General features: G+C 44.9%; 1 protein-coding gene across 2 annotated transcripts; it reads left to right on the forward strand.

Moving 5' to 3' along the window:
* The first annotated feature begins 1,528 nt into the window (after positions 1-1,528).
* LOC146557316 (interferon alpha/beta receptor 1a-like) lies at positions 1,529-26,703 on the forward strand. 2 transcript variants are annotated; one of them, XR_014888963.1, is made up of 8 exons: positions 1,529-1,808; positions 7,909-8,047; positions 17,465-17,649; positions 19,229-19,383; positions 22,872-23,046; positions 23,130-23,940; positions 24,498-24,568; positions 24,689-26,703. XR_014888963.1 is itself a non-coding variant. In XM_085249563.1 (6 exons), exons 1-6 carry the CDS (start codon positions 1,748-1,750, stop codon positions 23,420-23,422), a joined length of 1,008 nt encoding a protein of 335 aa, XP_085105689.1. In that variant the 5' UTR covers positions 1,529-1,747; the 3' UTR covers positions 23,423-24,432. The 2 variants fall into 2 exon arrangements, 1 of the variants encoding a protein (XP_085105689.1); XM_085249563.1 differs by lacking the exons at positions 24,498-24,568; positions 24,689-26,703 and having other exon boundaries at positions 23,130-24,432.

Genomic DNA, 26,703 nt, shown 5'->3' on the forward strand with positions numbered 1-26,703 from the left:
GCCTCTGACAAAGACGACTCCTCAGCCAGGCCTCATTTCAAAGCCCTGTAGCGCCACCCTGAGGCCCCAGTGCTACCTGTACACGGGCCGTTGAGGCCAGCAGGAGGCGCTCCAGTTGAACTTGTTTTCCCATCAGTCACTGCGTGGACGCACACTTCAGCTGCATTTATGAATCATTTGAACCCTCCTTTATTTATTTTGTGCATCTCGATGATGTTTTGTTCTGCTGGGCTGTTCTTTTGGTCCGGCTCTCAGACTAAAGGTCAGCTGTCACATCACATCACATGTTTTTTTTACAGGCTACTGACAAAAAAACAAACACTTTTAACCACATCCTCGCTGAAAACACAGAAATGCAGAACTTCAGCAGCACAGGAAGTTTCAGGGTTTTACTCAGAACCAGAAAAACTTTATTTTGAGACGTGAGGCAGAGCCTTCAGTTCTCAGGCCCCTCTTCTGTGGAACCAGTTTGGATCCAGGAGACAGACACTATCTCTACTTTCAAGATTAGGCTTCAAACTTTCCTCTTTGCTAAAGCATATAGTTAGGGCTGGACCAGGTGACCCTGAATCCTCCCTTAGTTATGCTGCAATAGACGTAGGCTGCCGGGGATTCCCATGATGCACTGGGTGTTTCTTCTTCACTCTCTTAAACAAAGTCTATTTTAGTTTCATGATCTGTAATGAAATGATCTAAATCATTTATAAAACAAACTGACCTCTACACCTGATCTTAAAACCTATTTTGTCACATCTAAGTTGTAATTGGAACATGAGATGAAAATGCAAAGTTTTCTTTTCTTCACTGTTACTTGTGTTGTTGCAGGATGGGGTTAAAATCATATTTTCCTGGGTATGAGCTCCTGATCCCTCAGCTCCCAGTATGAAGTGGTTTAGTGGTGTTCTTCTCACAGGCATCTGTGTCACCTTCCCTGGAGCTGCTGGTTTAATCTTTTAAACTTGTAGGTCCTGAAACAATCTTTGCTTTCCAGTAAAATTCCTTTTGTGTCTCGTTTGTCCTGAAAAGTTTATCTGGCTGTGTTTCCTACTGACGTTGGAACTGTGACAGTTTCAGTATGGCTGTTGAGGACAGCGTGCATACTAGGGCTGCCACGACTAGTCACGATTAGTCGACGACTGATTTAATAGTCGACGCGTCGTTTGAAGCTTTGTAAGATCACAAAAGACGCAGGAATAAGTAGCAGGATGTGATGTTACAACACTGGTGAAATATTAGTGTGTCATATATTTGTTCACGACATTTTTCTTATGGGCAAAAGTATTGATATCATGATGAAGAAGGGTGGTGATTCTTATGACTTTGTGTATATAATTTGGCATTTTGTACAAATGTGGGCTGATAATAAATATATGATATCATTTCATTCTTTTCAAAGGTTTATTCCCATGACGCACAGACAGACACAATTGAAAGGTACAAATGCGCATGAAACGAATTCAAACGTGCTGCAGATGTGTGTCACAGGTTGATCTGGCACTCGGCCAGAGGTGGCGCTGGTTGACTGGAGTCCATGTTAGTGCACAAAGTAAACTGCCCGCTGTAGTTGTGAAGCAAAAACGCTGAAACCGGAGAAATAAAACGTGCGAGGGGAACGGTAACGAGTGGTGGAGGCCCCGCCCGTGCTTTTATTTTGAAAACAACGCAGGAACAGAGCTCCACGAATTACAGACGTCCCGTGTCTGCCGGTGTGGAAGTTTCTCGGTCCGTGGGTCCTCTCAACAGCGCGATGTCCGCCGCCCCCCGCCACAGAGTGGCTCTCCTTCACGGCTTCCTCTTCTTCTTCTGCGGTAAGTCCCACACCTGGTTGCGTTTGCGTAGCATCCTAGCCTCGGTCCGTGCTGCTGCTTTACTTCATATAAATCAAATCAAATATATTTGAGATTAAAGGAGCTTCGTCTCAGCCCGCAGCTGTGCGCGCGCGTACACGTGTGAGTACATCATGTCAACAAAGTCTTCATTTGGTGTGTTTCCCTTTAGTGATCACAGCTTCTACTGGTGTGTGAGGGTCGGCTCGTGCAGTGTAGGGTGACTGGTCGATAACTGGTCGATAACTGGTCGATAACTGGTCGATAACTGGTTAACAGTCGGCCAGTGTGAGGCTTGGTGGTGCTTTATGGTTTAACGGTGGCCATAATAGTTTTACAGGGAGTCATTTAGAGTCGGTCAGCCTGGATGAACCTGCAGGACTCATGACTGTCATGACAGGTTCCCAGTGGTCACATGGGTTTAGTACTGATCTGTTTCAGGTGGCTGCTGCTGTAACGCACAGCTCTCCCCGTCAGTGTGTCTCTAGTATTTGTGTGCAGACTCTGGTGCTGTGTGAGCTGCTGATTGTTGTGTGGATTCACTTTCATTTCACTTTGCCTCGGTGTGTTTCTCTCTGATTCATGACTTGAGTTTCACTGTGAGTCTGAGGCCACGCCTGTGTCAGTGGCGTGTCTCTGCAGGCTGAAGGACACTTCCCCTCCCCTCCTCAGGCACAGATCGCACAGACACCGTTTCCTGTAGTTGTGTGCTTGCGGTGGTGAAGGCTGGCACGTCGTTACTCAGGGCGGTGAGCCGACACCCTTTGTTGAGCAACAGTTTCACCTTGAAGTTGTTCTGCTTTGGATTCGCATCAGTAACACGTTTGGCACACAGACCCCCCCACTCAGCTCGCTGTCACTGCACTGCATTTAACTCATATACACCATCAACATGTCCACGCTACACTCGCTTCAGCAGATCTCCACCTGCAGGGCTGAAAAACGTCAGCTCTGAGGAAACATCGAGTCAGCTTTAAAGCCACTGCAGGAGTCCCGGTCTGAAGACTCGGCCTGTGTTTGTTAAAGCAGCTGTGAGCAGCTGTGTGATGCTTCCTTTAGATTCCTTCTGCTGCGTACAAATAGCTCTGCTGTGTATAAAAGAGTAAAAGTGGTGAGAAAATCAAATCAGTCAGTTCTGTCCCACACAGTCAGTGATTTCACAGCGGCAGCGCGTTGAAACATGAATATGGGCTCAAAATGTGGTCATAAATATTTTGTACTTGTAAAAAAGATTTGTGTGTGTAAAAAAAATTTGTGTGTGGACTTAGAAAAAAAACCCTGCAAGTTACAAGTACGGATTTTTGACCCCATTTTCTTCCTTTCATCTGATTGGTCAATGTCATGTCAATCACAAATGTAACAATCCAATCAGAGAGCAGATGGGTTTGGCTGTCGAGGGGCGCTTTTTTGAATTGCAGGTCTTTGAAGGGAATAAATGCCCTTTTACATGCCAACCCAGCGTTTTCCTTCATCACCACGAAGGAAAACAGTCTGGTTGTCTGAGTTTGGTGATTTTTGTGTCACAGGACTACGTGTTTAATACAGGGACTTCAACAGAGCTGCGGACCGCGGGGTGAGGGGGGGCAGTGTTTTGGAAATGACAGTCTTCATCACAAAGCTTTCTTCGTTATGAATTAGCATACATGTTTTTATTGAACATTTGAAGAACCAGCAAAAAAACCCAGAAACTCTTGTAGTTCACATAAAGTCAGAGATAGAAAAGACAAGGAGCAGGTGCATCTAGTGCAGGTAGAGCTGCTGCACACAGAGCCCAGCAGCCAGCAACAAATCCTGGATCCTTGGCTTTTAGTTAGCAGTTAGCATTAGCAGCACATCCTGCGTCCGATGTGAAAGGACCTTTATGCTGCGCACTGTGACTCACAGCAATGGTCCCGGGTCAGCCCTGACGTTGTGTTAAACTAATCCTAAAGTAATGATGGCGTTTCTAACCACTGATATAGCACAACTTTATCCTTTCAACAGCTGCTGAAAGTTAGGGGACCTAGCTGCTATCGGATTTTTATATAGAGATCCTCCAGCTTCAAACTGTATCACCCTTCAAGGACCTGCAGTTCAAAAAAGTGTCCCTCCGACAGCCAAACCCATCTGTTCTCTGATTGGATAGTTACATTGGTCAATGTCATGTCAATCACAAATCAGATGAAAGGAAGAAAAATAGGGTCAAAATTCGTATTTGTAACGTGCAGGGTTTTTTTGGCTAAGTCCACACACAAATCTTTTTTACACATACGAAACTGATTTACAAGTACAAAATATTTATGACCACATTTTGAGCCCATAGGAAGCTCGGTCTTTATCCACAGTTCCTCCTTCACTCTCACAAATGCTTTCTCGCTCATATTTTTATTCTGCTCAGAAACACCTGTGCTTTATTTTTGTCCCTGGGGCTGCTGGGTAAATAATCACTCTCACTCCCAGTGCGGTCCGGTTTTAGTCGCAGCACTTCCTGTTCCTCGGCAGACGCTGTGCTGGTGTTTTTACTCGATGTGCAGACGCTTGTTTTCGTGGCTGATACGATTATTGTTATTCTGATCTAGGGCTGTTTGATATAACTATATATATATATATATATATATATATATATATATATATATATATATATAAAATTGTAGGTTGTGTATCCTTCAGGTGTTAATGGGGTTATTGAAAATGTGCGTATGTGTGTATATACGTAGGTATGGATAGATAGAAACATATATGTGTATATATTAAAAAAAAAAAAAAAAAATTACACATAACATATAATGTAATTACAAGGAGGTATTTCTGTAGTCTATTGATACTAGATAGTGGAAAAGGGGTGGGATTAAATAAGCTTATGCTTCTTCCTGCTCCTTTTTGAACATGGACGTTATTTGGAGTTGTGGTTGCTCGTTTTCCTTTTGTTTGCTTTGTTCATTTGTCTCTTTTAATTCTATTTTTTTTTAAATACTTTTTCAGCATGTTCAAAATAAAGATTCAATCAATCAATCAATATCGGATGGCGATATAAAAACGTCGATCGTTTCATTTTACGCTATCGTTTGTTTCGTGGTGTCGCAAAATAAACTGTTTACAGCAATATGTGTTCATGGTTCTGATGTCACTGTAGTGGCTATATTCATTTATTAAAGTTCTCTTTCTCTTATATGTAATATCACCACACTACGGACGGACAAGCGCCTGTTTTTATGCGTTGTCGTTAGCAACAACGACAGTAACAGCATCGCGTGTCCGCTTGTTTATGTTCCACATAAACCTTTCACAATAAAGCTCAAGATCCTGTTGAGACTTTTCAAAATAAACTGAATCACGTGAAAGATGCAGATTATTTACGATGAGAAGTAAAAAAGAGCCGCCAGGTGCTAAAAAATCAACCTTAGACTCAAACATCAGAACAGGCTTTTCCCCGCAGCACGCCGTGTAATAAATACTCACAAAGAAAAAAATGTATCGTTTCATGCATCGTTAAAACACTCGACTCCGGGTAAAGGACGCGCAGCTGGAAACACTTCACGCAAGTCGAGCTGCCCGAGATTCACAGAATTTACAGGAATTGTTACATTTTTGTGATTTATATCGTTGTCAGGACGATAGAATTCTGATATCGGGATGTGAGATTTTGGTCATATCGCACAGCTCTATTCTGATCACAGCCACGTGGACCTGATTTACAGCTGCGGGGCCAGCAGCTGAGGACGAAGGAACAACATAAGGGTCATGTGACAAGTTGATGGCTATTTTTCAAAATAAAAGCCTCACTTAGTTCTAGGACCTAGGGATGGATAATTGGGGAGGGAATCAAACACGGGGTTCATGTCCCAGACTGAGGTCACAATGACCACCTGTGGACACCTGAAGACCGAGACTAGAGGCAAGATGGCGGCAGCTGATCTGCTGCGTGTGCACGTGTTACAAACCCTCAGACACACACACACAGCAGGGCTATAGACTAACGTTTACTTCTGTAACTTGTCCTTTTCCCCATGTGTCTGCGATGACACCTGTAACCTGGGTGCATGTGACATCATTACTGGAGGTGGGGTTTATTTTCAAGCCATTTGAACTTTGAACGGAACATCTTCTTTGGGAATATCGTAGGCAATGTTAAACCTCATGTCGGCGTCCTCTGACGACCTGTTTGCTGCTGCCTGAAAGGCCGATGTCTCGGGACTACTTCCTGTGAGGTCGCGCTGACGACACTGAGCTGGAAAGATTTCTGTTTTTCTCTTCGCACACACATGTTGACTTTCTCAGAGAGATAGCGATATAGAACGCATAGTATGCAAACTGTTAACCCCACTCCAGCCAATCCCCCGCTGCCCCGCCCTCTCCTCCCTGCCCCGCCCCTCTCCTCCCTGTGCAACAAGCAGCAGGCACACCTGGCAAACAGAGTGAATATCTCTGATTGGTTCAGACAACGATATGAGCACAACGTGTGTCTGTTGTTGACCACACAGAGACTTTCTCTTCTTTCAGCTGGTCGCGGTCTTGTGACCTACGATTTTTTTTCAGTCGCACCTTTGAGGAAGTAGGTCACATGTCTAGAGCCTTGCACACACATGTTTACTTTCTCAAAGACAGAAACAGAAATCTTTTCAGCTCAGTGTGTCGTCAGCGCGGCCTCACAGGAATCAGTCCTGAAACATCAGCCTGATTTGATTACTGATTGATTGATTACCAATAATTAGCATCAGGCCTGAGGAATCCTCATTGATCGGTCCTGTCTGATATCTCTTTTTATTTGGACCCCGCCCTCTAACAGCTGGGGTTGGACGGCTCTTATAATAGAGATTGAAAATGTGACGTCACTCAGGGGTAAAACCGCAAAGAATTCTGGGAACTTGTGGCAAGAGGTACTAGCGCACGCAGGCTTTCAATTGAACTCAGTCACACAGCGATAAAAAGAAACACAAAAATGGCAAGAAGCTGTTGTATTATTAACTGCAATAGCCGGTCACATGACAGCCACAGGAAGCCGACGGGTAAAGAGAGTGTTTTTATCGGATTACGTCGTTGAAGAGAAATTGTTCGAGCCATGTTTCCGAAGTAACAAAGACGCGACGGATGGCCTGGATTGCAGCCATTCAAAGAGCAAATATAACGTCTCAGAACACTCCAGCTCACAGGTTAGTCTGCTCCAAGCATTTACACGAAGGTCAGTGTTTTGTAGTAGTTAATACGTCATTTTTCTTAACATAATTGGTGACATAGGTTACAAGCAAGTCTGGCGCTGAACAGAAATTGTCGCGCTATGTTCCTTTGTTTATTGTGCATAAATAGTGAATTGTCCTGACACAATATTGCGTTTCGCTTCTGTTATTATGGTACACTGACAAAAACATATACTTTTATTCACAGGATAAAACAGTTGTTTTGTATCACTAATTGCCCAGTACGATTACAGCATACAATATTATCGTCACTGCTACATTTCTGTGATGCTACCAGAAATTATTTCCACTACTAATTAATTACCGTTGAGCTCAAAGGTCCTATTAATAAACGGTTAACGAATGTGTATTTATGACGACGATTTGTGAGACTGGTAAACTTATGATACGTACGATGGTCTTTCGTTCTACACGGTGCGTTTCAAGGTCCTGCACCCATCCGTCGGTAAACTGTACCTGGGCTTGTTGCAGTGACCTGAAGTTACTAAACTTCATGAGTGTATGCACTCACTCCAAGAACCGTATGATTATAAATATGAGCGTGGTGAAAGTTGGGCAGCACGCTGACGTCTTTTGTCCCTCTGTGTGCTCGTGAGGATCTAACACTTTCACTGGTTTGATTTTTTTCCTCGTATCTTTTCTTTGACTTTTCATCAAGTCTGTCTTTGTACGGACCGGCATTGTTCTCCTTCGTTTTGTACAGAACTTTTTTAGGGGACAAAGAAAAAGCAAGAATTTATTGGAACCGAAGAATGAATGTTTTGCGGTGCTGCAAATGCTTGCATTTGATGCAGTACTTGGATTGTTTTGCCACGAGTTACCGGCATGCAATGCGCGAAAATCACGTGGTCTGTCAATCTCTATACAAACAGAAGATGAATGTGTGTCACTCTGTTTTTGTCCTGCAGGTGGAGCCGATGGATCCGAGGTGCCGCCTCCTCAGAACGTCATCACGAAGACCTTGAACACCAACTACACGCTGAGCTGGGACTGGCCGCCGGGCGCTGCAGGGACCCACGCCGTCACCTTCACCACGCAATATGTGCCGTAAGTCTGAGAATCACGAGGGCGGGGCTTATTTACCTGTCAGACGGTGGACACAGGGGACGTGGTCCACCTGAAACATGTTTTCTTGATTCAAATTCAAATCAAATTCAAATTCAAATTCAAATTTTATTTGTCACGTACACAGTCATACACAGTACGATATGTAGTGAAATGCTTGGACAACTGCTCGTGACCTAAAGAAAACAAAAAAGGAAAAGGCTATGAATAAGATAGGAAATAAATATGAAAAATTAAAAAGGGTAAATTTAACTAGGAAGGAATAAAATATAAATTAAGGTTAAAAATGAAATAACTGTACAACACAAATTAGAATGAAGGGTAAATTTAACTGGGAAGAATAAGATAAAATATATAAATTAAAGTTGAAAATAAAATAACTGTACAACAAAATACACAATATAGAACTATATAAGAATGTATGAAGAAATATAAATAAATATATACACAATAACAGCAGCTGTACAAGTATTAACCGGAAATGAAGAATATAGTGACCAGTGTTGTGCAAAACCAAAGTCCAGAAAGTCCAGTGTGTGTGTAAGAACCATATGTGTGGGTCAGTACTGTGTGGTGGTGTGATTGAGAGACCGTATCGCCTGCGGGAAGAAGCTCCTCCTCAGTCTCTCTGTGTTGGTCTTCAGGGAGCGGAATCGCTTTCCTGACCTCAGCAGAGAGAACAGTCTGTTGTTGGGATGGCTGAGGTCCTTCACCATCTTCCTGGCCTTGGTCCAGCACCGCCTGCTGTAGATTGAGTGCAGGTCAGGGAGCTCGGAGCGGATGGTGCGCTCAGCTGACCGCACAACCCTCTGTAGAGCTCGTCTGTCCTGCATGGTGCTGTTCCCGAACCAGGTTAAGATGTTTCCCGCCAGGATGCTCTCTATGGTGCAGGAGTAAAAGTTCCTGAGCACCTTGGAGGGCAGTTGGAAGTCTCTCAAGCGTCTGAGGTGGTAGAGACGCTGTCGGGCCTTTTTCACCACGGTGTTGATGTGACAGGACCATGACAGGTCCTGCGTGATGTGAACTCCGAGGTATTTGAAGCTGTCCACTCTCTCCACTGGGCACTCGTTGATGACGGGGGTCTGGTAGTTCCTCTCCTGCTTAGTGCTGAAGTCCACTATCAGCTCCTTTGTCTTACTGACGTTTAGAAGGAGGTTGTTCCTCTGGCACCAGTTCTCCAGATTCCTAATCTCCTTCAGGTAGGCCGTCTCGTTGTTATCAGAGATCAGGCCCACCACGACGGTGTCGTCAGCAAACTTGATGATGGTGGTGGAGCTGGTAGTGGCCACGCAGTCATATGTGTACAAAGAGTACAGCAGGGGGCTCAGAACACACCCCTGGGGGGCTCCAGTGCTGAGAGTGGTGGAGGCTGAGACATGTCCGCCCATCCTTACTGCCTGTGGTCTGCCAGTTAGGAAGTTGGAGATCCACTGACACATAGATGAGCTGAGTCCCAGATGCTCCAGCTTGGTGGTGAGTGTGGAGGGAATTATGGTGTTAAATGCAGAGCTGTAGTCTATGAAGAGCATTTTAACATAATTCCCCCTTCTAGTGTCCAAGTGAGTGAGTGATGTGTGGAGGAGATGAGAGATGGCATCGTCTGTGGAACGATTTGGACGGTAAGCGAACTGTAGTGGGTCCAGTGTGTCTGGTAGTGAAGAAATGATGAAGTCTCTGACCAGGCGTTCAAAGCACTTCATCACTACTGAGGTGAGGGCTACAGGGCGATAGTCATTGAGAGAAGCAGGGTGGGGTTTCTTCGGGACAGGAACAATGATGGACTCTTTGAAGCATGTGGGGATCACCGACTGAGATAAAGAGATGTTGAATATCTCAGTGAACACAGGAGCTAGCTGGTATGCGCAGTCTCTTAGGATACGACCTGGGATGCCGTCTGGTCCTGCTGCTTTCCTGGTGTTCACTCTCTTGAAGGCTCTCCTTACTTCATGCTCGGAGATAACGAGCACGTTTCCGGTGCTGGCAGTATCTTCCTGTCTGCAGCCGTTAGCGCCGCTAACACTAGCATTGTTGGAGACCTTAACTGCAGCCTCGAAGCGAGCATAGAAAGTGTTCAGCTCGTCTGCCAGAGTCACGGCCGCGTTCGTCATACCGGTTGTTGGTGCTTTATAGTCCGTTATTGTCCTTAGTCCCCGCCACAGGCTCCTAGAGTCACTCTGTTGGAGTTGTGACTCTAGTTTCCTCCCGTAGCGCTGCTTCGCCTCTTTCACCGCCCTCCGCACGTTATATGACGCGGCTTTGTACGGGTCCATGTCCCCCGTCATGAGTCCCGTGTTGTAGGCAGCGGTGCGGGATCTCAGAGCGTCGCGGATGGTTTTATCCACCCACGGCTTCTGGTTGGGAAACGTTGTGATAGTCTTTGTCTCCACGGTATCATCCGCTAGTTTCCCGATGAATCCCACAACCGCTTCCGTAAACACGTTGACGTCATCGTCGGAGCTGTTTCTGAACATGCCCCAGTCTGCGTCATCGAGTGCGTCCTTTAACGCGGCCACCGATTGATCCGTCCAGCGCGCGACCTTCCTCTGAACCGGAACTTCCTGTTTCAGCCTTTGTTTGTATTTTGGCATGAGGAAGATGGCGGCGTGATCAGATTTGCCAAACGGGGGGCGGGATTGTGCCTTGTAGCCATCCTTGACCGTAGTGTAGCAGTGGTCCAGTGTCCTTTCACCCCTGGTGGGGCAGGTGATGTGTTGATAAAAGTTCGGCGCTGCGCGTTTGAGGTTGGCGCTATTAAAGTCCCCCGTCACAATAAGCGCAGCGTCCCGGTGTTGTGTCTGGTGCTGTGTGAGTGCCTCATGCAGCTCGCATAAGGCGGTGACCGTGTCCGCTTGTGGTGGAATATAAACGGCACTTACAATGACCGATGTAAATTCCCGAGGTAGATAAAAAGGACGACGCATGATGGACAGTAGTTCCAGATTTGGTGTGCAGGAGCGTGTGAGAGGAACAACGTTCGCACTGTTGCACCAGTTGTTGTTCACCATTAAACACACGCCGCCTCCCCTTGACTTCCCCGAGTCCCGTGTCCTGTCCATGCGGTGAACCGAGAAGAACTCGGCCGGCTGGATGGCGTGGTCCGGCACCGCTGGGTTCAGCCATGTCTCGGTGAAGCAGAGGAGATTGCAGTCCCGAATGTCTCTCTGGAACTTTATCCTGGCCCTGAGGTCGTCAAGCTTGTTCTCCAGTGACTGGACGTTGGCGAGCAGGATGCTAGGCAGAGGTGTGCGGTGTGCACGAGCTCTCAGCCTGTTCCTGACGCCGGCTCGCTTCCCTCTAGGCCGCCGCCGCTTCCCTTTGTTCTCCCTCGAGATCTCACTCGGCCAGCTCGGATCCGGAGTTAAAAACTTCGAATTGTGAGTACATTGTATACCAATAGAAACAAGAGTGTCACTGTCATACCTAATGTACCCAATGGTGATGATTTTGCCGATTTAGAAACGCTGAAAACTAACTTAAAAAACAAAGACAAAGAAAAAGTGGTCGGAGCAGTCATGACGGCAGCCGACCTCACCGGCGCCATCTTAAAGAAGATTCAGGTTCAAACAGGTTTGAGCTGAGAGAAACTAACTGTGAGCCAGCTTTAAAGTCAGTTACCATGGTAACACAGAGCGCTGCTGAGAGAGAAACCAGCCCTGAGTAAAGAATGACATCATCAATGGAGCTGTGGCACCGGGATTCACCATGGCGACGGGCCGCTGTGGTAACTCTGCTGCTCTTAACATTAAACGTAGCCTTCCTCCAAATGGAGGCTCTGCTCCTTATCCCGCCGTTGCCATGGTATCGGGCTCGCTTTCATGGACTCGGGCCTGGGTGAACTTTGATCGGCTTCAAAGTCTCTATCGCCCCCTGGTGTCTGGCTGGAGTATAGGTCCTAAACCCCGCCTCCTCCATGTTAGCGGATGGGACTGGGGTCAGGCTGATATAAAACAGTTCTCCTCAGATAATTTTTTCCAAAAATTCTTTCTTACATTATCAGTAGTTCTCATCGCACTGATTTGTGTTCAGTTGGTCTCCTTTGGTTGGTCTCCCAGAGAAAAACAAGTAATTTCCCCATGGGGATCAATAAAGTATCCATTATTATTATTATTATTATTATTATTTCTATTAAGTTTGATTCTAATTAAACTTATAATGCTGTTAAAAATCATCACAACACTTCTGACTCGCAGTCACGGATAAACTTGCGTCTCTCTGTTTGGGAGTAGCAGATAGAGCGTGGATGCCGAGAGGAGCTCCAGCGTCCCGACTGTTTCAAACAGACAGCCTGACGTGTTCTTCAGTAAACTGGACTACCCGACAGAACAGAGGAAAGTTAAATGTGTTTGTAAGCTAATCCGTAACTAACGTCCTTAGCTAGCTAGCTAGCAGAAACTCGTTTTTTAAAGTGCGTTTAGCTAATCCGAGCAGGTGAATGAATTTACCCTGACTAAGGAAATGAAGAGAAACGCCCCGGGCCGCTCAGTTACTAACTAACTACCGTTACTGTACTTTTAGACTGTAAGAGCAACAGGACTCTGCTTCTGCTCCTGTGCAGAGCTGATTATTAAATATGTGCAAACAGCAGCATGTTTTCTGTCTCCTGTCACATCTGTAAGGACAGGAAGACCAACTTATAAAAAAAAGCTTGCACTTCATTAACCCCCATTAATTATTAATTAATCATATAACTGTACCAAAGCCCAATATTTATGTGCTGATACCAACTACGGCCACTTGACAGCTTAAGTTAAAATGTATGTTTAATTTTTCCACTTATGACTTTTGTTTAAAATATTCAGGTTAAAAAAACAGTCTGAATTATTGTTAGTGAGGTATGTTCACAGTCACGTGCAGTATTCTGTACAGCTTAAATCCTTGAGGAGAAATAATTGAAAGCATTAATGTTTGTTTCTCAGTTCTCAGGCAGCAGGTCACACACTGCTGATAACACCTCCGTGTGTTGTGACCAGGATGCAGCAGCAGACTGAACCAGGACTCAAACCTGCTCCATCATCTCATCTTTGCAGATCTCCATTTATACAGCACCGACAACTCAAAGGTGAACATTATATTGGAAAATCTGTTAGTATATAAGGCTTATTTTAATAAACAGCTCTCTGTCAGCAGAACTGTAGAACTGAATAAATGTAAGAGAAGAGCTTCAGATCCTGAGTGTGTGAGGACAGAGAGGCTCAGCTGTATTTCAGATCCGAGGGATAAACCTTATATTTCAGTTTGTGGCGGTTCTGTTCTCTTTGTGATTGCAGGAGCCGTCCTCAGATTCAGACCTCAACACCACCCAGTGACAGCAGACAGATCATCCATCATGTTCACATGTTGACTGCAAAACTAATGACAACAAGGTTAAAGCACCACATGTGCTGTCAGTGAAAGCTGCAGCTGTTTATTGATAAAGTTAAACACTGACTGTACTCAGCTGCATGAAGAGAACATGATGTTTTCTCTGACACAATTAAATAAAACCCGATGAAGGTCAAAGGTCGTCACTTGTATGTTGAACTAAAAACTTGTCGTCTGGGATCCTTTCACTGTTTTTTGCCAGTGGTGTGTTATTTACCATAAGCATCTACCATCGCAGAGTCCAGAGCTGCCTCCATCCTCAAAGACCCCACACACCCCCAGACTGTTCACTCTTCTGCCCTCGAGACGAAAGTTCACAAGTGTGAAATCCAGAACATCTCGACTCAACAACTCCTTCTCCACTGCTATCAGACTCCTGAACAGCTGACCTATTTTAGCAGTAATAATAATTTTTGCACATCAGGTCATTTATCCATGCTATTTGTATTTTATCTATTTGTACACATTAACCAGCATCTGTGTGTGGACAGCAGAGAAAGAAAATGCTTTTCTTTGCACACATGACAACAAACGCTTTGAACAGACAGCTGTGGGTGGGTCCCTGCTCGACTGGACCAGCACTGCAGCGGGCATTATTCATCTCCACAGTAACTGTCAACTATAGACCTTTTTGAAGAAACCGTAACAATAAGTTGAATAGTTTTCTTTACCTGCATGGCTCAAGTACAGCTGCCAGCTTTTGGAGGTTTACCAGCTCTGATGGAGTTAAAATGACCAGCTCGTGCTTTTGTTTGTCTACAGCAGCAAAAACAGCCTCTTGATTCTTTAGTAGAGAGAAACCACATCCAGTGTTGAACTCCACCGTGTGGAAACATCCTCTGTGAGTGGCTCTTTCTGTTGCCCCAGACTTGTTTGCTCCTGGTGTAGTTCCTCCATATTAGCAGGTGCTGTCTGTAATCTTGCTTTTCAGTGTCATAAAGCTGTTGAATTTTACTTGAAATAGTCTTTCAGGCAGTTGGAAAGTTGGACCACCTGACGCTAACTGTAGCACATGTTCTAACCCCCTATCTTCTCCCACTGATAGTGGTCTACAGCCCAGAGCAATCCATTGTGTAAGTTTGTCCAATGTTGACTTACTAGTTTAGGTCCTGAAGCCAGTCATCTCATCAAGTTTGGGCTGCCGACACCTTTTGTTGGTACTCGACTGGTAGCGCTAACAGCTCCCACAGTTTCTGTGCCCGCTGCAACAGGTTTTGCATTTAGATGGTACCATAAGGTGGAAGTGCTTCGGTGGTATCCAAACTCCTTTTTGCACAGTTTGTACAAAACCACGCTTTTATCAAGGCTTCTGCTTGGTAGTCTTTTGAAATGAAATCTGCCTCCAATCACTCCTAGCAACGCACTTTCTTATGACACTTTAGCTGTGTCCAATTCAGGGACCGCATGCTTCGGAGTGGGCATTTGTAGACCGATTGTGTCACAGCGACGCGACGAAGGGTGTCCCAATTCGAAGAGTCCTCAAAATGCGGTTGACAAATGCGCCCTTCAATTCCCCAGATTTGAAGGCTGGGTCCAGTGTAGCCTTCGTGACCCAATCTATCCCACAATTCATAGCGTGGTGGTGGGTGTGGATATTTTTTTCGGAAAAAAGTGGCAGACGGCTGAAGCGGAGCGGCCGAAGAGTAAACTTTTAAAAGTAAGTACTGAATATGACGTCACTTATTTATGTGCGAATGTTTAATAACGAAGAACATTAAAACATTGCTGTTGGCCACATGTCGGCAAAGTTATGTGACATTAGTGACGTTTGTACTAACTTTGTTTTAAAGCCTTTACTTTATACGCCGTTCGATAGTCGACCTTAATCTGACAGAGAATGTGATGATTCTGTGGATAATTAAAGTCAGTCATATATCCACAAACACAACAAGCTGAAAGTCAGTGATGCTGCTCGGTTTGCAGTCCTGAACATCACGGCACAAGCAGGATTCACTGCACTGTTAATGTGAGCTGTGTTATATTGCTGCCTCTGTTCGGTGGTGTCGAGCCAAACGCACTTTAACGTGTGTTTGAACGAGCTGACGGTTCACTCGTTAAGCTGAAAGAAAGATGCTTTAATCACAGCAGTCACACATGTGTCCACTGCACCATCTGGAACTCTTCTTGTTTACACTCGTAATAACACAAACACTAAATCCTGCTGTTGTGTAGCAGTGTGTACACCTGAGACTGTCACCTGTCTGTCTGTCCTGCACTCTCTCTCTGTTTCTTTCTCTCTGATTGTGGAATAAAAGTATAAGATAAGATAAGATAGAACTTTATTAATCCCTCGGGTGGGTTCCTCTGGGAAATTCGACTTCCAAAAAGCACAGCAACGACCGAAGTTACAGTTACAGAATTGATATATATATATATATATATATACACACACACACACACACACACACACACACACACACATATATAAATACAGAGACAAATATAAATAAAATATACAAAGGGGATAAATAGAATAAATAGGAATAAAAAATAAAAATACAAGTGAATTGCACATTTCAAGTATTGAGTCTATTGCACTGTTGACTATTTACAAAAAGTATTGCACAAGGTATTGTACAGTGAGGTGAAGAGGCACTACAGCTTAGTTGTTCCCCCCTCCTTTGTCCTCCCGTTTCCCCTCCCTCTCCCCTCCAGAGAGGAGTTAAACAGTTGTGGGCCTGTGTCAGTGGCGTGTCTCTGCAGGCTGAAGGACACTTCCCCTCCCCTCCTCAGGCACAGATCGCACAGACACCGTTTCCTGTAGTTGTGTGCTTGCGGTGGTGAAGGCTGGCACGTCGTTACTCAGGGCGGTGAGCCGACACCCTTTGTTGAGCAACAGTTTCACCTTGAAGTTGTTCTGCTTTGGATTCGCATCAGTAACACGTTTGGCACACAGACCCCCCCACTCAGCTCGCTGTCACTGCACTGCATTTAACTCATATACACCATCAACATGTCCACGCTACACTCGCTTCGAGTACGTTTGATGCTTGCAATGAATTTTCCCGTGTTTCTGGTCCTTCAAAAGTTCAGCAGATCTCCACCTGCAGGGCTGAAAAACGTCAGCTCTGAGGAAACATCGAGTCAGCTTAACAGCCTGTTTAAGGCTCTGATATCTATTCTGTGTGACTTACAGCAGTTATGACATGGTCTGATTTTCTCACCCAATAAAGGAATATTTCATATATCAGTCTACTCTTCATTCTATCAGACACAGTTATCACAGCTCCTACATTTGCTTTTTACACATATATGTAAGCATTGAGCCAAATTTAGTAATGACAACATATTAAAAGAACAATATTTGGGGGACTGACTTTTTCTCCTTTTTTCTTCCTTTCTTTTTTTCTGGGGTGTGTTTGCTACTATTTTTATTTGTTTGTTTTTGCTTGTTTCTTTTCCATACCTTTCTACTGTGCTGCTTACACTAACAAAGTGCGCTGTCAGTCTTCCCTTCTGTTTTTGTCTTTGTGTTTTGTTTCTTCTTCTCTTTTTGTCTATGGGGTAGTCACTCTTCATTTTGTCATTTTATTGTATTCTTGTGTGTCTTGAAAGGCGCTTTTAAATAAAATGTATTATTATTATTACAGCTCGTGTCCCGGCTCGTGTTTCTCCTCTCTGGTTTCACTGGAATTCATTTGAGACGTTTATTAACCACCTGGCCTGCCATCATGTGATCACATAAAGACCTTTTAACTCCTCGCTGGTATTTTAATACAAGTTTAAGTGTAAGTCAGAGTGTGCTCCATGCCTCAGAGAGCCGTGGAGCAGCCTTCCTCTTCATAGTCTTCCTCCCTCGTCCCCATCATCCTGCTTCCACAGGCGTTAACCTCCCAGCCCCGACCTATGAAACACAGATGACGCCTGTTTAGACACGTTTACTGAAACACGGCTGGTGTGTTGCTGTTGTAATTTGATTTTATTTGAATGAAAGCTCTCCCTCCAGACCCGCCGAGTATTCGGGGAGGAGCGAGCGAAGACAGAACACAAAGAAAGAGCAGAAGGGTTTAATGTGTTTTCATGTTCATGTCTCCTCAGGAAGCACCAGCTGAAGAGGAAGACTCCAAACTGGATCACGGCGTGCAACCAGACGTCACACCGGTCATGTGACCTCACACGCTTCAAGCTGTTATTCATCGGCGACTTCATGCTCCGGGTGCGAGCCACCGTGGACGGGCGGCACTCGGAGTGGGCGCAGAAGACGTTCTGCCCCTATGAGGAGGGTAAGTACTCGGCTTTCCAGGAAGTGTGACGTGCACATGCTGCAGCAGCGTGTGAGCTCACAGCCTTCGCACTGTATCGGTGCAACAGCCGAGAGCTGCGCTCAGCAGAGATAAAGATCTCCAGCTTCAAATATGTGACTGTGAATCGTGCGTCCATGTGTGAGGCTCTCATTGCTGCAGTAAATGAACCAGAGTCAGCCAAGCAGTCACAGAAAGTCTGTGCAGGTGTTCACTAGTGATGTGTCCTGCGTGTCGGTAATGTCGGGGGAGTTTTGGTAAGCGTGTATCGAGGCTTGCTTTGATTACGTATGCAGTGACGTTCGAGGCCTCGCGGGCAGTCCGTACCACGTGACTGATTCAGGAACTGGCTCGCCGGTTTGCGCCAGATTCGAAATAAAATGGGCAGCAAAACACAGCTGATTTCCACCATCACTGTGTTGTGGAATTGGATTACGTACGTGCTACATAGCTACTTGAGCATTTCTTCTTCGATGGAACCAGCAAGAGATTTTTTTTAATCTCATCTCTCCTGATAAAGTATGCACACAGTAATAAATATCATGATAAGCACCATAATATAAGTAAACAACACTACAGATCCTATAATCTGATTTCTGTCTTTCAGTTCATTAAAGAGTGAAGCGCCACACACTAGTTTGTGTCATTGTCCAGATGTACATAAGCATGATTACACAGTTACACAATCATACCAAAACTCTGTCCTCATAGTTTCCACTTTCTCTTTTGTATCAGACATCCTGAGACAATATTCGGGATAAATAACCATGAAAACAATTTATTTATTCCATTTAGAGGTTTACACATCACATCATTATAATCACAGAGCCTGTTTCACTTGAATTGTCCACTTGATGGCGCAGTAGAGCAAATGAATCATCGCAATGCTTCGAACCATGAGTCGACCAGTTGGATGGAAGCTTCAGTTCATCACGAGGCTTCATCTCACCATCAGTAGTGTTCATTACACATCCTGGGACCTGAGCTCACCTCTTATCTGAACCGCCTGTGTCTGAATCATTACTGCAGGTATTTGCTTACCTGAGCCGTCAGTTTGTTCTTCCTCACATCTGCAAATATGCAAACCGTGCAGCAGAGCTCTCTGCAGGTAGACCAATACAACGTACGCCTGACGGCATGTTGAGGATTGGTGGCTCTCAGAGAAGCTTCCTGAGATCAGGATGGTCCCCTTCAGCTCCGGTTCAGACTGTGGCAGCAGCTGTGTGGGGAGTCTGCAGTTATGCAATGACTGCTTCAGCAGGGGACGTCTGAAGAGCCTCGCTGAGCTGAAGACGATCAGAAATGAAACCGTGAGCGAGCTTTCCAGCGTCTCGCTCGTCAGAGCTCTCGCCGTCGCTGACTTCAGTCCAGTCAGAGTGAAATCCTGGTTTCTGTGTTTCTGTCTGTGTCCTCAGTGAAACCGTCTGCCGTCATGGTGGGAACCTCCCCAGCTCCAAGCACACTGGCATAACAGAGCTGTAGCAGATGGAGTGGACTGTTAGAGAAGCTGCAGCTTTGATTTTGTCCAATAAAAACGTCTCTCCACATCTGTCCCCCTCAGCCTTCATCGGTCCACCTGATGTGACTCTTCATGTCACTGGGACATCTTTGGAAGTCAGCATTAAAGACCCAGTGTTCAAGCAGTCAGAACTGAGGGAGACGTACACCTCGGCCACCTATAACATCACCTACTGGAAGAGCAGCTCGAAGGAAGAGGTGGGAACGCCGGTTTGTAGTTTGGACCTTGAACGTGTAGAAACAGTCAAACACAGGAAGTTAGTGATGTTATGGGCCGGGACTGAGAGCCAGGCAGCTGCAGTTCACTCATGATTTCAACCACGTTAGCAGTGAAATGAAAACTCAACATTAAAACAAATCAAAGATAACAATAAAAAAGCATAAAAACTAAACACTGAAGATTCACTCAGTAATAACTACATGTGTAATTACATCTTTGAACAATTTTCTTAAACTTATCATTAATCTGTTAAAAATAGGCAGGAGCGGCTTTGTGGTTTGTAGAAGCTGTTTACCCACCATATTTGAATACAATGGCTGGGAAAGACATCATGTTTTACATTCGTGGCCAGAGACAGCTGAGGTAAACAGCACTGACAGCCTTCCACAGGCTTGGAGGTGGACGCGGTCCAAACAGTAGCAGGAATACGGCCACAACCGTTATGATGTACAGTCCAAATTTCATGTGTTTGATCTCTCATAGAAGCATGTTTGTCCTACAGCAGCCACCGTAGTTAGAGCTACGCACTTAAAGTGTGAGGGGTATCTTAACAAGGTTCCAAGTAGAGCTTCAGCATGCAACAAGAAGAAATGTGACACAAAACAACACTTGAACTGAAACAGGCTGTTTTACACCAGTTTAGGACCACATGCCTTTAAAAAGCCAAATCTGTGCAAAAATGTGGATTCATTTCATTTTCTGTCAGGTGGTCACTGCCATGATGTTCTGATGGCAAAGGCAAAAAGACTTTCCCTTGTTGAACGTGGTCGGGTTGTTGAAATGCATAGGCAGAGTCTCTCGCAGCACGCCATCGCTGCTGAGGTGGGACGCAGTAAGAAAGTCATTTGGAATTTCTTAAATCTTAAATAAATTCTTAAATGATCCTGAGGGTTATGGAACAAAAAAGTCAAGTGGAAGACCCAAAGAAACGTCTCCAGCACTGAGCTGCAGGATCCACTTGGCTGTCCATCAACACACTGGACGATCCTCGACCCAAATTAAGGCTGTTACTGGTGGCGACTGCAGCCCCATAACCACCAGACGACATCTGAGACTGAAGGGCTTCAAAAACAAAACACGTCTTCAAAGGCCTCGTCGCCTTGGACACAACAGAACTGACCGTTTGGACCAAACATGGGACGTTGAAAAGTGGAAGAAAGTTTTATTCTCTGATGAGAACAAATGTAACCTTGATGGTTTCCAACATTACTGCCATGACAAGTAGATCCCACCTGAGATGTTTTCTACGCCCCACAGTGGAGGGGGCACCATAATGCTCTGGGGTCTTTTTCCTTTAGTGCAGGGGTGTCCAAACTCTGGCCCGCAGGCCAACTGCGGCCTGCGATCCACTTTTAATTGGCCCGCAAGTAATTTTATAAATAGAATAGAATATGGCCGCACTTCAACTTTTGCCTGAGTGTATTGCACTTCTTATTTTTAACACCAGGGGGAGCTGCTGTTGATCAAGGCAGTTGCTCCACCAAAAAGGACAATCACAGAAGAAATTTACCCCAAGTTATTAAACATGGCAGAACCAAAGAAGCGAAAAGTAGAAAATGAGTGCAGAAAATTTCAGACATGGTGGGAGAGTGAATTCTTCAAAGAATTCAAGGAGAAGTGTCTGTTTGATCTGCACTGAGACTGTGGCAGTTATGAAAGAAGATAATGTACGACGTCATTATGAAACCAAACATCAGGCCTGTGCAGCCGACACTGGTGCTGAGCCAGAGCAGAAAGCAAAGGGTAGCTCTCCTGCAGGGTCAGCAACTGTATTTATTTCGTGCTCAAAAGGTCCAGGAAAAGGCTCCGATAGCCAGCTATGAAGTCGCCCAACTCATCGCGAGACATGGCGAGCCTTTTTCAGATGGAGACCTCATAAAACACGGCCTCGTTAAAGTCACTGAAATAATGTGGAAAAAGTGCAGAACGTCAACAACGTCAGCGTGTCCAGAAATCCAGTCGTGCGACGCACTGAAGACTCGTCAGCCAACATTAAACTGCACCTGTCTGATAAAGCTGTGCTTTTGATTTTGACTCCATCGCAGGCGATGAGAGCACCGACGCCACAGACGCCGCACAGCTGCTAATCTAATTTTTTTTGCGGGGAGTGGACGAGAGCACGAGCGCTTTAAAAATATATCCCACAGTACCCGTGTGTTAATGTGCACATGCTTCAAATATCAATAATGCGCATCTTTCTGTCACTACCCTGCTTTTGAGCACCACTTTCTTATGTGCGTTTTTCTTGTTAACACACAGAGCACACCGCTGTGCACGGCGCACGCACATGCAGTCAGCTGATCTCATCTGACGCAGATCTGCTCCTTGATCAAGTGACATCACCAGAATAATTTACTAAAATGATGCACTCCTGTTATTAAGCCCAGTTCAGTCTGTTAATGTTGATAAAGGTTTCAAACAGATGTTAACAGCTGTGTTGCTGAGCCTAATAACTTAAATAACAAGCTTGAAATGTACCCGTCACATCTTTGTTTTTTCTCTGTGCTGTAAATCTTCTAAGAATAAATCCGAGGCTGTTGTGAGAACGAGCTACCAAAGCTTTGTCTGAATAAATCAATAAAGATCCATTTATGGAAAGCTGTGATGAAGGCAGTTTTGTCTTTAATTATATTCAACAATATAACATATTCGACCACTTCTAAGTGATTTTTCTAACTTTAATACACTAAAGTTAAGGTTATATTCCTAATTTCTAGTAAGTGGCCCCGCCCCTCCTATATTTTTATGTATGTGGCCCTCAGTGAAAAAAGTTTGGACACCCCTGCTTTAGTGGAACAACGGAGCTTCAGGAGATAAACGGCCGATGGCTGTGTGCAGATGTTGCAGAGAACATCCCTCATTGCTGAGAGCCCTCGTCTGTGTGGTAACCACTGGGTTTTTCAGTAGGATAACGTTTCAGTACACAATGCAGGACAAAGGACTTCTTCCAGGAGAAAAACATCACTCTTCTGGACCATTCTGCGTGTTTCCCTGATCTAAATCCAACTGAAAACCTTTGGGGATGGATGGCAAGGGAAGTTTACAGAAATGGAGAACAGCTTCAGACAGTAGATGTCCTTCATGCGGCCGTCTTCACCACTTGGAGAAATGTTCCCACTCACCTCATGGAAACGCTGGCATAAAGCATGCTGCAACGAGTCTTTGAAGTGATCAACAATAAGAGTGGAGCTCCTCATTACTGACTTCATATTTGGGTTTACCTTTTTTGAGGTGTGGTCCTAAACTTTTGATGAGCTGTAAAACAGCCTGTTTCAGTTTAAGCGTTGTTTTGTCACATTTCTTCTTGTTGCATGTTGAAGCTCTACTTGGAACCTTGTTAAGCTCCAGCATGCAAAATATGATTTTTGCTCATTTTAAACTGGTTTTAAACTTTTGATCTGTATTGGGTCAAAGAATAAAAACAGATACTGAAGACCTCTGACCTCCTCTCTGCTGCCTCCTACAGGTAAAAAAGGTCCTTGAAACGAGGCAGGACCGAGTGGTTCTTAGTGACCTGGACCGAGTGGTTCTTAGTGACCTGGACCCGATGAGCGAATACTGCGTCCAAGTCCAGATCATCTATAACATGAACCCCAGACCGGGCGAGTACAGCGACGTCGTCTGTGAGCGCACCGGTGACGGTAGGCACCGCCGTCACACAGCCGTCACAATCGCTGAAGGTGTCGCTGATGGGCTCACCTGCTGCTGTGTGGTTTTCTTACAGTGGATGCAGCTCCGTGGGTGGCGGCCGTGGTGACGTTTGTGGTCATGGCCACGGTGGTGACTCTGGTGGTGACTCTGGTGGTCTACTGGAAACAAATCTCCAAGTTCCTGTGCCCAGAAGTCGTGCTGCCGCCACACTTTGAAGAGGTGTGTGTCCTGCCCCCTCCGTCTCTGCTGCCTTTCAACCCCTTCATCTACCCAGTCTCGCTGCCCTCTGAGCACTGTGACCAGGTCAGCATCGTAGCAGACCACAGGACTGAGGAGGAGGAGGAAGGAGGGTGCAGCACAACCTGATACCTCACAGGATGGGGGCTAGGAGGAGCAGGAGGAGGTGGGATGCACTTTAAAGACTCTGAGAATCGGCCTCTGACTGTGAGGTTTTAGAGCTGTGAACTCTGCAGCAGTGAAGTGATGAAGACGAGCAAGAACAGGTGAAGCTGGCCCAGGTCACGCTGCAATGCATTGTGGGAGCACGCCACCGTTTTAGCAGGTAGCGAATCAAAACAAACACACTGTGTTGGAAGGAAGATTGCTATGAACCATACTTCAAAGCAGCTCAAAAGAAAAAGGACGTTATGGAGGAAGATTGCATTGGAAGTGTGGACCCGTATGAAACACAGCTGAAACCCTGAACCGCTATTGACTTAGCTTAGCCTGATCTATTCTCGTTCCTTGTCTGTGGAGTCACCGCGTACACGGCGAACCAATTTTGCCATTATAAATCTCTGGAGGCGCACATCCACCAAGGATCGGGTACAAGATTTGGCAATTATTAGACTCCACGTTGTCAATACGCCGTCATTCAAACAAAGGTAAGTCAGCTCGAGTACTGCGAGTGAAATGCGTTTGATTTCCCCGAACATTCAAAGTAGTGCAGCATAAATTCATTCATGAGGGGAAAGTAGAGTGAGAACATGTGGAGGCTGTTAGAGGGAAAACACAGTGCGTTCACACTGAGTAAAGTATTCTGATTGTATATTTTACAGTTTTGTACTGTCGTTCTAAAATATCATTAAATTTACATAAGTAGACTGATTTTACATGTCAAAGGTAAAATAACATCACGAACCGTATTTTTATGCGGGAGTTATTTTCTGTTATTTTACGGTTGTATTTTGGCGCTCCGGCTGCTGGAATATTACAGGTTTTTTTTAACAGTGCACCCTACTTGAAAATGGAGGTAAGTTCAGTAAAGTCCTTATCACGTTAGAGTGCGCACTTCCAATTTAAATAGTGCTCTTCAAACACTTTCAGATAAGACCCTTCTCAAAGTCTAAAAAATTCAGGAGCCTAATTTTCCATGAAGTGTTATTTTTTAATTATTCAATAAATAATGTTTGATTAAAACCTAACTATGAATGTGTTTCAGGGAACGCTGAGGACTACTGCGCTGTTTGCTCCATGTTAGATGCTGACGCTGACCGCAGCATGATTGAAATGGTAAAACAAAAGAAACACATAAGTCTTAGTATCATTACTTGCTAATCATGTTTAAAATGTTGACTAATAGTATTCACTCAACAGAATATGAGTTTTTATTTTTCGCGTGGTGTGTCCTAGGATGCTAAAGGCGTGTGCTGCTGAACTTGGAGAGCCGCTATGAGTCTTCAACCTCCAACAGAGGCTGAGGTCTTTTAACATCTGCAGGAAGCTCCTGAGGATGTTTGACCAGTTGGTGGTTGAAAAACTCCTTTGTCCCACATCATCAAACTGTTGAACTCCTCTCTGGAGGGGAAAGCGAGGGGATACAGGGCGGGAACAACTGAGCTGTAGTGCCTTTTCACTGCGACTCACTCAAATGTGGAATCCACTGGTATTCCCATTTATCCATATTATATATTCTGCATTTATATATGTGTTATATGTATATATGGTATATTTATGCTTAAATCCTTACTCTCATTCCCCTTTATTGCATCTGTAACATGCAACTTCTGTTGGTGCTGTGCTGCTGGAAACTACATTTCCACCCACCTGAGGGATTAATAAACTTTCATCTAATCTAATCTTTACGCTCAGCAGAGTTCCATGAAACTACAACAAACCACAGTCTGATCATCCAACAACAGCTGACACAGCAGAATATCAAGCATTATATAATACAGCGGTCTCCAACCTTTTTTACGCCACGGACCGGTTTATGCCCGACAATATTTTCATGGACCGGCCTTTAAGGTGTCGCGGATAAATACAACCAAATAAAACTAGTACCGGTACAGAAAAAAAGAAGATTTATTCATAACACACGTGAAAAGCCCCAGGAAAACCGAGTAAACGATAAAAACGATAACAAAATAACGCTGAAAACCGATAAAAACCCTGAAAACCAGACATTTCACACCTGAGCCTCAACTCTCGCGGCCTGGTACCGGTCCGAGGCCCGGGGGTTGGGGACCGCTGATATAATATGTAATGAGGAGGGGGCTCAGCTGTTCATATGGCTCGAATACAAAGACGACTCCTCAGCCAGGCCTCATTTCAAAGCCCTGTAGCGCCACCCTGAGGCCCCAGTGCTACCTGTACACGGGCCGTTGAGGCCAGCAGGAGGCGCTCCAGTTGAACTTGTTTTCCCATCAGTCACTGCGTGGACGCACACTTCAGCTGCATTTATGAATCATTTGAACCCTCCTTTATTTATTTTGTGCATCTCGATGATGTTTTGTTCTGCTGGGCTGTTCTTTTGGTCCGGCTCTCAGACTAAAGGTCAGCTGTCACATACATGTTTTTTTACAGGCTACTGACAAAAAAACAAACACTTTTAACCACATCCTCGCTGAAAACACAGAAATGCAGAACTTCAGCAGCACAGGAAGTTTTTTTTAGTCGTTTATTTATCCAGGTAAAAAAAATCTCATTTCCAACAGAGTCCAGGGGCCTGTTCTTCGTACCTCGCTAAGTGAGTTAGCTGGATGAGATTGTTGACGATTTCGCGTGATCCTGGATCGTTCGGTTCCCCGAAGCCCATCCGGGACTTGCTGTCATAGCAACAGAGCCGTAAGCGTAAACCTGCTCGGGAGCAGGCTTACTTTATGTAAACAGGATTAGATCGCGGCCACTCAGGTATGTCCGCTTCATTCATACGAAAGCAACAGCGATATTCCACCACTGTTTCACCATAAATAAATAACATCAATGTAACTAAAGATAATGCAGCACTTGATCCTTTTATTGATGTCACACAGATACATACAGGTCATTTCCTAAAAAAGGGAAATGTACTATTAACATTCTATTACATGTATGTGATTATTACAGATGTAATTCATATTTCAGAGTAGCAATTGTAAATTACTTCGTGTAATCAAGATGAGAGACCACGGCTATAAAAGCGAAGGTGGATTTGGGAAGCCTGTCGCAGCCATGTCCTGTCCGTATACGCGACCAACCCATTGCGGAAGGTGCAAGATTGATAAGGAGAGTCCTCAGAATTCAGCGTATATTGCAGGACAGACAGGATCCTTTAGCTCAGCGCGACAGTGTGCTCATAGAGAGATATCGATATTCCCGTGAGGGTATTATTTACTTAACCAACTTGTTGACGAGGGGGTGCAGGACCACCACCTGTCTTTGTTTGC

The sequence above is a fragment of the Mchenga conophoros genome, linkage group LG16, assembly GCF_057382185.1.
Source record: "Mchenga conophoros isolate Kocher_MC1m ecotype Shallow Benthic linkage group LG16, M_conophoros_male_GT1.1, whole genome shotgun sequence".
NCBI lineage: Eukaryota > Metazoa > Chordata > Actinopteri > Cichliformes > Cichlidae > Mchenga > Mchenga conophoros.